The following is a 12,092-nucleotide window of genomic DNA, read 5'->3' on the forward strand; positions in this document are numbered from 1 at the left end:
ATGTACATGAATAGTTATGTACATGTCATATACGTTTATATCAACTGCATGAGGTCTAGAAATATATCACCCGTTTCCAATGATTAATTATTGACAGTAAGCAAAATCTTTATAATTATAATATCAATCCATTATGTCCAATGGAGTGGACTTATAGAGGCTATAAGCCTGTTGCCCAATCCTTTTGACAGTGTAACATTCTTCTTTGTCGATAAAATATGTTGAAATTGAAATTGAAATAACGAATATTTGAATGTGCATAACTTCATTTCGTCAGTTGTATTACGTCTATGAAAACTAGATACATTTGTATCTGTTTCGTACTATGTATTCATGACCACTGACAAAGTTGATTTATCTGATATGTATACGGAAACACATTAATTTTCTGCTTTAGGCTGATCACTTCATACTTTTTAAAAACCTTTCCATATTTATCACTGCATACAACATACCTATCAACCTCACTGAAGTGATAGATGTTTTGTAAATGCTGAATTTAAACCCATGTCTAATCGGATTGCTTAATAGGAAGAAGTACATGTCAACATTATGCCAAGAATATCAAAAGTGATTGATGTTTTGTAAGTGCTGAAGTTAAGCCAATCCCGTAATAAGAAGAATTCATGATTATGCCAGCAATATCACACCCTCTTTATAAGTCCTTGAAATACCGATTTCGTACTCGAGAACTTTTTCTAACGAGGAAATGTATAATTTCCTATGAAGTGAATATGTAATGTCTCACGCATGACAAAACATTATAATTAAATGTCTACAAAGTGTCACTTCCTTATTTAGCTTTGTACAACACTGTTTTGTTGCCAAATTATTAACATTCATTCAGCCCTTCCCTGAAGTAGTTATCACTATGCACCTGTTCTTCTACAACGCACGAGATACTGAACTGAAATTCTGACAGAATTGAGCACGAAGCAGGGCGTTTTTTATCTTATTTTTTTTCTTGATTGACACAAAATGTATCTCCATCTTGTTACCATCTTAGGTAGTTGTAGTATTGCTATCTCCCGTCTTTGGATCCTGATTTTAGCATTGAGTACTTTTATATGGTACGGTATTATTTCTTAAAAGTGCCGCGGACGTGAATGGGTTCTTAAAGTTTGATCTGTATAAGTAAGTGAGTGGGCTAGCTATTACTGTATAGCACAAAACATGTTTTGCGTATATTTAATGTTCGTATCTCGACACTTATATTGTAGTTACTCTATCATTTTCATAAGGAAATTGATAACAACCTCGTCACTGGTTGTGTAACACTCGAACATGTCAGTTATCAAACTGCCAGATGGTGATTAGGTATATCATACTAGTGTACATGCGCCGACCCCGTCAGTGTAGATATAGCCTATATAAATCTCTGATAACAACAGGATGCACATATTTTAAAATGTATTGTCAGTTTTCCGTGTCAAGTTTGCCTTCAAATTAAAGTCACCTCCCACCTCCAGTCTTCAGGGAACATTTCGTCTTGTTTCTGTACACAGGAGAATCGATGTGTTTATTTGTATAGCACTGCACCTTACCTTACAACGATATGATTGATTTAGATTTAGAACGATTTAAATAAATGTGTATTTGCATGTCAAAGGAAGAAGCTGTCAATGCAGACTGGCCTAGCGATAACACCACAATCACCTAATGTCCCTATATGTGCACCCATGTGTCTCTTGGTCGTCCTCAATAATGACACATCGGGACGCCAGACTACAACGCACTAAGGAAGTTACATTTCACTGAAACCATGAAATGGCAGAGGTAGAGAGGAGAAGATTTGGTAATCTGGTGACGAAAGTAAAGGATGTTCAGAGCAATGCTCTGTACTACCGCCGGTTGTCATGGTTTCTGTTTGGGGCAGAGATGCCCATGCTAACTGGAGGTTGTTTTCTTGATGACGGGAGACTACTGTTGTCAGATTATAACAACAAGAAGCTTATTCTGTTCGATGACAGCTATAACTATATAAAACATATTTCAGTGGACGGGTGGCCTTATGACGTCACAAGAGGGAGAGGTGAAGGGGAAATTTACATTGTCCTTTGTAAAAGCGTCATACTGCGATGTCATCTTAATGACGATGAACTCATTATACGCGACAGAATTCGAGTGCCAGACGACGTTCGGTGTGTGTCGGTACTAGATGACGTCATATTCACAGGATCACGTTCAGCTGTATCGATGATGACATTGGATGGCGTTATCCTAGAAGCCTTACCCAAGGCTGGTGGTAACACTTACTTAGCATCGTCATCACTACACCGGAAGTTCTTTCATAAAGATGGCGACATCATTTTGTGTCGGACGCTTGACGGGAATGAGGTGTTTAGGTATGAAGACAGCCATCTTATTGATCCGAGAGGTATGTGTTTGGATCACGATGACAACCTGTACGTGTGTGGTTACAAATCTAAAAACCTTATAAAGATAACTCATGATGGACAGAGAGGGAGGGTCGTGCTTAATAGACTGCATAAAATATTGAGACCAATGGCTATTGTGTATCATCCAACGAAACAACAGTTTATCGTGACGTCATATGGAGAGGATACAGCATTCGAAGTGTACCAGGTCAGCTGCTGGTGACGTCATCATGACATTGATCATCGTCTTATCTTGTTAATGTTTGCACGTTCAGGAAAAGAAACAACACTTTATCAAGTTTTTTTGAAACATAACATGTTCTAACTTCTCGTAGTATATAAAAAAAACATGGATGTTTTGTTTAATATATGTCATTTCTGACAGATTTGATATTGTCATATATGCTCCTTCAAACTATTCTTAGTTATCATCTAATTAATTTCAACTCTTCATATCCTGCGTTATCTGTTGATAATGTTCACAGTTTATTATCCGTGGTTATAGGGCCTTTGCAAGCAATCAGTATCTTTCTCAACTCCCCTGTGAGCGTACAGCAGGTGTTGCCATCTCAGCGCTCACAGCTAGCATTCAACAATTCTAGCACTGCCCAACCACGTACTCATTAACAGCTGATTAGACTGGAACAAGGGGAGTAAAGTATTTTGCTCAAATATACCACACAGTGCCGTGCCATAACTCGAACCTGAAACCCTTCGGTCACGAGCCCGATGTCCTACAACAAAAACCGTGCCTCCTGCATGATCAATACATCGGGCAAGTTCGTTTCTAAGAATTCTTTAATATTTCAATCTTTTCCAAAAATAAGTCGCCATGGTTATCAGAAAGCTTTCAGTACTAAAAAGTGCACGGGGTCGAAGGGTGTGTAAGAACACTGTTCTTTTGTCGTTTGAATAAACTGAACTGTGAAAAAAACAATGAATTTGACATTTACATCTTTTTATCCAACATAAAATTCCCATCTATATATTTGATCTTGCGTGGACCAAATTAAGACGGAACACCAAATTTTTCAGCGATTTCTCTTCATTGGTATAAGGTCATGTCATTGACATGTCATATCAAATATCACGGGTCGTTAGCTACAGAAACACTGGCAACACATTGATCATACATCTTGCAGTAGTCTATCACTTACTCTCCAAAGGAGACATTAGTATGATGCAAAGGGTCAAATGACGTTCCCAGCATCATCATCAGCATTCTAACATTATATATTTGGCCGAACGTAATTAAGTTGTGTTTCACTGTTTTTATCAAGTTCTTTCACATCCTTCCGTGTCTTTAAATCTTGTAATATATTCTAATTCATCAAATTTATCCACATCCTTTCATTTAATCTCTTTTTGTAATATATCTGGCTATTTTGTTATTGAGCCTTACATCAGAAGAAATATTATTTCCTGGTGAAGACTCTGAACATGCACTTCATTATATTCCCAATTATTATGATTGAACAGGAGATATATTATCCATTTGTCCTAGTGTAACAACAAGGGCAAGGCCAGTCATTTTCTTCCTGATTATCCATTATGAGTAAGGAATAAATTAAGCAATGCGCCAGTTTAGGTTATATGCGCGGGAAACAAAGGAAATGGGGGCAATAACCAGGAGCATGTCATACATGGTTACATTCATAAATAGATATAGTCTGTCTCTGACCATATCCAGGAATTTAGGGGCTAACCGAAAGTACCATCTAAATTTTTATACAGACAATTTTAGGTAAAATATCTTTATATGGCGAAAGCATCAGTAATAAAACATATCCATTGAAAGATAGTCAAATTTTCAAATGTTTTTATTATACAGGTATGTTACGAAAAAATCATATTCATTAGATCATGATAAAAGCTTATGATATTATATTAAAATGAAACAGAACCCCAATAAATGGCCCGAAATAAGAAAGATCTAAAAATTACATCTATTTATCCCCGAATCACTGCCATTTGTTTCATTACCAGAGTATCAGTATCAAGCGAATATATAATAGATCTTCACGTGTATGACATGTCTAGTCCATAAAAAAAGAAAGAAAAAAAAAAGGAACGGGCATAAAGTTCTAGAATCAAACTCACTTGGGGTGGCGTTAAAAAGAGCCGACATTCGTTGGGAAATGCATACTGTACGGACAGTTTTGACACAAACAGACTAAACAAACCAGTGGTAAATTTTCAAGCCTTGGAGACTAATTTGGAATTTTGGGCTACTGGTCAACATGATAGGTCTATGGATCATAATACCATACCAGCACCTTATTCTTACCTGAAAGTTGATCAAAAACTGATTCTGTCTGCAGAAGTGTCTTTGCAAAACATGGTTCAAGTTATTGGACACCAGTCAGAACATTGTAAAGAACATCTTCAAATAAAAAACCTAATCAGAAAGGACATGGTTTAAAGGCTCAATTTCAATGTGAAAACCATAAGTTGGTGTAGTCTTCTTTCCCTTACCTTTCAGACAAGGGTTACTTAGTGAATGACAGAGTTCCGCATGGTTTTATCAGCAGTGGAATGTTACCCTCACCATATGACACATGGCATTGTATGACATGACAAAAAGCCACTCAAAGGGCAGCATCAGGTCCAACTGTTCTTCATGGAAAAATTTGGTCTTTTCAGACTAGTGACAAAGCTGATTCGGTTGCCTTCCACATGCACTGGTCCGTTAGAAACTGCAGGGGCGATGCTGTAAAACTGCACCAATCTTTGGAAAACATCACGAAACATTACAAGAACAATGGCAGTGCATGTCATCTAACATCAAGATGCAAACAAGATCAAAACTACGATATATCAAGGATAGGAATCACTGATCAAAAAGCAGAAAAGTAACTTAGTGGCATACTTACCAATTCAACATTAAACAAGTGTGCAAAGGACTAAAGGTTGGGAAGAGACACATTTTATGTAGAAAGATTAAAAAATATGATAAACATTTATCAGGACAAGAGAATTGCTAATACAAACAAAGAGCCAACTTGGCAGTCCGTCAATGGAATAAAAAACAATCTATTTGAAATCCTCAAAACCAACGCGCACCCAGTTCCAGAGGAAAGAAACATTTACCAAAACAATCGAATTCAAGTTCAGGCAAGATATTTGGCACACATATGTTGACAAACTGTACTAGAAAACAAGGAAACAAAAACGAAACAGCCTGCATGAATGACATTGGCGTGTAAGATGTTTATACTACATGCTGTATATACTAGCCATGCGCTCTAATGTACTGCTAGCTATTTATAGATCACTGTCCAGCTATGGGTGGGCCAAGGCCTTATGGTTTACCACCTTGTAACATAAAAAGGTCGACCCTGGCGCATGTTTACTTTTGAGAGTGATCGGACAAATAAAATGGCTGACATGCGGCCATCTTGGATTTTGAATGTAGAAGCACTGGAGAGATATTTCTCAAATTTCATGTAGGTTCCCCTTGGTCTTAATTCAACATATTTATTTTTGAGAATGATCAGAAAAACAAAATAACCGACAGACGGCCATCTTTGATTTTTACAGTAAATGTATGTTATCTCAATTTCTCAGAAAGTGCTTGATAGATCTTACTTAAATTTTAAATGTAGGTTCCTTGTGGACTGTTGTTGTACATGTTAACTTTTAAGACTGAATGGCTTACTGGTGGCCATCTTGGATTTTGACAGCTTAAGTTTGGTATAACCATTTGTCAGTAAGTCATGCATGGATCTTTCTCAAACTTAGTGTAAATTCCCCTTGGTCCTTAATTATGCATGGAGGTCATCTTGAGTTTTTATATTTAAAAAAATATTATTCCTAGTTCTTTCTCATAAAGCAATGATCAGTTATGTTTCTTACACATGAAACACTGAACTAGTAAATATGTGAAATGACAAACTCACGTTGAAGGTTGTCTTTTATACACATCAGTATGAAGTTTAGATAAAATTTTACCTCAGGATGTAGATGCTGTTTTCATGACTCGATCAAACAGGTAAGAAAAAAAGAAGAGAACAGATCGAACTGACATAGAACTAATGAAGGTGGTACAATGGTGGGCCCCAAGACCCATCTGGGATCTCTCGTTTGCATCTATTATATGTAAAGGACCAAATGTAACAGATGGTAGGGTCAGCCTATGAGATAACTGTTTATCCAAATTACAGCAAAATGATAATAGAGTACAGTTTGAATAGTACATTATGATTATTTATTTTGCTGCAGAAAAGTGCACTGGTAAAATGTTAAGACTATAATCAATCCAAACATGATGTACGTTTAAACGATTTAACAGTGATTCAGATACTTCAAACATAAATGTGAAAGTTGAAGGTACATGAAGCATAATTAAATTCTGTTAATTGAACAGTCAACACAAACATTACTAACACTTCTAGAGATGGATATTATTGACAAAAAAAGCGGAAATGCAAAGACAATTGAAATAAACTGTACATGTATAGTTCATAAAATTGAAACTGACATTATACAAGTATAAGGGAATATTTTTACAAAAGCCTCAACGGCGGTAGTGGTCACCTGAGTAAAGAGTTAGGTAGTTTTCATTGTTGAGACATGAAGTGGAATAAATAAGCATGTGAACAAGGAAAATCTTCATCAAATCAGAACGATCTGGGCAATACAAATGACCTATGTCCTAAATGTGACTGTCACCTTAGGCATAGGCACCAAATAGTGGTATGTAACACATTGCCTTACCATCTCGGTATACATGTATGGCACTAACATTCCATCGCTATCTTCATCATGTCAGAAGTTATGGGCCCGAAATCTTCATTTTGAGGAAGCAGAAAAAAGGGGGAAGTAAGTAGCAACCCCCCCCCCCCTTACGTATCAACCTTTACAGTAACGTGTTCTACTTTCGTTTTAAATCGATGTGACAACATAAAAAGAATACTGTCATATACCAAATGTGTTCACTTCAAGTGATTATAGCATTTAGTATTTATTAAAAGCGGACATAGATGAACTGCAGCAAATAACATTGCATGTACCATAACGCATTCGGAAACTCTTGTTTTTGTCATTAGGAACGAAAAATACCAGGATAGGGCTTGTATTCGCATTACGCCTGTTGCGTATTCCTTTTTTGTATAAAATATTAAAAAAAAATCGTTGTGAAATCAAAAAAGCCAACTGTATATACATGTATGTATATATAATATAAAAAATCGATGTGAAATGAGTAAGTAGAAAAAGAGTAAGATATAACGACCGATTTCAAAACTTAGTAATATGTTTTATTTAAGTGAGTATATTATAGTATGTATGATGGAAATATGAATTGTTGAATGACATTATATATACTGTTTTCCTATGCCTTGTTTTTGAAGTCGGTCATTAAATCTTTTTTCATTCTAAATATGTAAAACACTAAGAATTACAATATAGACATGATACCAGCTTTGATATCAAACTTAAAGAAAGAATTATCTCTATTGGTTTTATCTGAGTATTATATCGTTTGTGGTCAGCACCAGTTGCGTTGTGATGGTTATTAATTACAGTATGGCACTATTTAGACAGAAAATATCCCCAGGATCGTCACCAAAAGATGAATTATAAATCTACCGGTGTTGGAGGTAACGACATTGATTACGTCAACGGACAGACTCTCATGCGGCGCGTCTAATTACCCAATACTACCAGTGGGAAAATGGGTCATAAGCCTATTACTGCTTTATATATTTACTGTTGTCTTAGTGTATTCCCCTAATACCATTCTATAAGTAACCTAACGGGTACGGTAGGGCTATTCGTTCGGCGTATGCTTCCCGTCAAGTAGCAGCTATCGCCGGTGCAGTCTGTTTGTTTACATGGGTGTAAGCTTTCGAGACGACCGGATTTTTGGTGAGTCGCCGGTAGACGTTCCGACCTCACTACGCATATGCCGTAGATTTGGCCAATCAGAATGGGTGTGCGGATACAGGTTACATAGGACCAGGAGGCTGGGGTATAAAAGGGGATGCACGGGTCAATTCGGGGACTTGCGTGGCCGGAAATTCGGCTATATCAGGAGAGGAAAACCTCTCCACACAGGCGCTGAAACCAATGCTACCACCCAGGCGCTGAAAACAGTGCTACCACGTTAGGGAACGTTAAGGCTGGTTAGTAAACGTATATCGGTGTTCTGGGAGGGGTTGTTTTTCAACGACATAATTACTTATATGCCTTATTTTACCGTGTGGGGGCTGATATATATAGTTATATGCAGTTTTACTAAACATACGTTCTTTTCTACACACTGTAGTTTTGTTCTGTCTTGTATTATATGCTCCTGTTATTAATGTACGTATTGTTTCCCGTGTTTTAACGGCTACCTTAGCCGGGTGATATGCAATAAACGTTAGTTAACTTTGAAACAAGGTGTTGATTGATTTATAACTCGGATACTCCTCCACATCTGACGGACCTTTGTCTGACTGTACAGACGGACGCAAAAGGGACGTTCTTGGGGATTGCCGCCGACCAGCTTGTCGGTAGACTTGGGGAAAACATTAATAACTATACGATCACTTTCATCTACCGACGCTGGAAAGGCTCTCCCCACGGACGTCCCATTCCAGAATGGTGCCGTGACCGTGGATGTGAAACCGTGAGTAACGAGTTATTTTCAGAATTCATCTTTGTGAATAAGTTAAAATACGCTATTTTGATTTTATGAAACTATATTGTATGCGTATTTGAGGTCTACCTTTATCGTTAGAAATATCAAGTCCTGTAACGATTGATGTTCCTTTGCATGTATTGATTTAGATTCACGTATTGTAGCTTTGAACTGGTAGGTTTTGCAGTGTACATGGCGTAAGATCTACAGTAGATAGGGCCTTTATTTTGCACGCGTAAGTTTCTGTGTAAACCAATGTGGCGGAACGCCCGGGTTTCTTTGAACTTTTTAGCGGGAAAATACGGGAATTGTATAACAGGCCTTATCGAATTGTTAGCTCTTCAGATTTGTGATAGACGTAAGAAGGAGAATTCATATTGATTGGTGATTGTTTAAAAAGTGTAGTTTGATATACGACTAAAAACGGTTTAACAATTGTGGTTTTACAATTAGTCAGGTATATATAGACGCTTTTGGTGAACATGGCGGCTAATCAATACTCCAGTGATTCGGAGATTACTAAATCTGATTGGGAGGAAGAGTTGTTAGAGACTGCTGTACAAACACCTTCAGATAGATTTACATCAACACCAATAGGGGCTTCAGAAAAAGATTTAAAGCCTTTTGTCCTCAGTCAAGAGATCATATCGTTTCCTAAACGTAAAGGTGTGGGTAGTAGGGAGGTAGTTACCTTAGAATCGCCACCCAGCTCAGAAACAGAGGAAGATGAAAATACAGAGGATGAAATAAAAAGGGTTTTAGTAAAGAGAAGGTTAAGACAGTCTGCTGTACATTTTACCCCTAAAACTATGAGAGTTAAGTCGGAAGGAAAGGGGGAGGATGTTAAACCTAAGATTAAACAGGAAGTTATCAGTCCTATTCTCCGGAAGAAAGACTATAGGACTGGGAGGGAGAAGTCAGAACAGTATGAGGGGGATACTGAAGATGATGAATCAGAGTGGTGTAGACATAACAATAGGAGACCGATCAGACGTAAGGTGTCGGGGGCAGCACCTGCTTCACGCACGATCCCACAAACTTTAGTTACTAATGATAAATCAAATCAAAATGTGTCGGAATCGAGGGTGCATAGAAAAGAAAAATATCCAGATACATTTAACGGTACAAGCAGTGACTGGCAAGACTATCTTGTTCACTTTGAACAGGTAGCTACCTGGAATACTTGGACCGACACTGAAAAAGCCCAACAACTCAGTATGAGCTTGAGGGGCACAGCCTAAAAGCTGTTAAGTAATCTAACGGTAGGGCAGTTATCTGATTATGACTCCATTCGACAATGTCTCACTCAGAGATTCAATCCTAAGGAAAGGAGTGTTGCACATAGGTGTACATTTAGGGGACAGAAACAGGGTAAAAGTGAGTCAGCTTCAGACTTTGGGTACTCTTTACGTAGAACAGCGTTACTAGCCTATCCAGATTTACCCTATCATTACCTAGAGTGTTAAGTAATAGATCAGTTCATAAACGGTCTAAACAACTTTGAAATGAAAAAGAAAGTCACGTTTAGCCATCCTAAAACACTAGAGGAGGCTATTTCCTCCGCTGTAGAGTACGAGGCTGTAGCAGGGAGTAGTCCACAGAAACCTGTGGAAACCTCTGAAAAGGTCTGTTCATTAACCCAATCTGATAGTACAGGGGGTCAGATATTAACCATTGAACAAATTAGTAAATTACTAGACAAGAGGTTACCCCGAAGCACAAAGTCAGGAAGGAATGATAACAATAAGTATACCTCAAGTAGGAAGGGTGCATGTTTCTTTTGTAAAGAGGAAGGGCACTACATGAGGGAATGTTCAAAACTAAGTACTCTTAGGGAAAGAGAAGAGAAAGTTAGCAAAGCGGAATACTATTTGAAGCTGAGCTCGAGGCCAAGAACTCAGCTACTTCTAAATGTAGGCCAAAAGAATATTCTTTAAAAACAGAAACAGATAAGAAAGGAAGAGTAGGGAAAAGGGGGTGTCTGATCAAATTAAACTTAGTATAAATAGTGTACATATAGACAAAGGTTGTCCTACTCGGATATACAGGTATTAAATACTAGTTGTAGGGTGTTGATAGACACTGGGTCCCCTGTTTCTGTTCTTTCTTATGCTGAATTCCTAAACTTAGGACTTTTAGAAAATTCGCTACAGGGATTTGAACCAAATCTCACCACAGCGGATGGCAACAGATTGGAGGTAGAAGGGTGCATTCAATTAGACTTTCTAATGGGTCCTGGTAGTTTTAGACAAAATTTTGTAGTAGCCAATCTTAGCAGTATAGCAGGGATATTGGGTATGGATTTTCTACGGAAATATGAGTGTAAACTTCAATTAGGGGAAGATCTCCTTATCTCCAGTCAGGGTAAGGTACAGTTAAGTAAACAGAAAACACTAAATTGTGCTTTAATCAGACCCTGTACAACAATAGTCTTACCGCCTCATTCTGAACAACTGATAAAATGTGAATCAGATGGTCAATTATTAGACAGCACTGTACTAGTGGAGCCTAACTCTAAATGGAGACAAAAGGGAGTATTGATAGCCAGAAGTCTAGTAGACTCTAGAAAAAAACAATTTGATTATCTCAGTCATGAATACAACACAAAGTAGTGTCAGCTTAGTCCCAAAAGTATTTATAGGGAGTGTTGGGAGGATAGAACAGGTTGTTAACACTGGAGGTACTGAGTTTGTAGATACCTCCAGGGGAAAGCTACCTAACCATTTAGAACCTCTTATAGAGAATAGCTCTAAAGATCTGGCAGCTCCTGAGAAAGAAAAACTAATTAATCTAGTTACAGAATTTCAAGATGTTTTTGTAGGGGAGGATGGATCTGTAGGGAGAACCAATTTAGCAGAGCATACCATAAATACTGGCAGTGCTATTCCTATTAAAATACCACAGCATAGAATACCTTTAGCTAGAAAGGAAATTATTGAACAGGAGGTAGACAAAATGTTAAAACAAAATGTGATAGAACCCAGTCAAAGTCCCTGGTCTAGTCCTGTTTGTTTGGTATCTAAACCAGATGGGTCTTATAGATTCTGTGTAGATTTCAGAAAGGTAAATTCTGTAACACAAAAGGATGC

The 12,092-nt window shown here is 37.6% G+C and overlaps 1 protein-coding gene across 1 annotated transcript; it reads left to right on the forward strand.

Moving 5' to 3' along the window:
* Nucleotides 1–1,767: 1,767 nt before the first annotated feature.
* LOC110465035 lies at nucleotides 1,768–2,601 on the forward strand. Its single transcript, XM_021520599.1, has one exon. It carries the CDS (start codon nucleotides 1,768–1,770, stop codon nucleotides 2,599–2,601), a length of 834 nt encoding a protein of 277 aa, XP_021376274.1.
* The last annotated feature ends 9,491 nt before the right edge of the window (nucleotides 2,602–12,092 follow it).

The sequence above is a fragment of the Mizuhopecten yessoensis genome, unplaced genomic scaffold (genome assembly GCF_002113885.1).
Source record: "Mizuhopecten yessoensis strain PY_sf001 unplaced genomic scaffold, ASM211388v2 scaffold11047, whole genome shotgun sequence".
Taxonomy (NCBI): domain Eukaryota; kingdom Metazoa; phylum Mollusca; class Bivalvia; order Pectinida; family Pectinidae; genus Mizuhopecten; species Mizuhopecten yessoensis.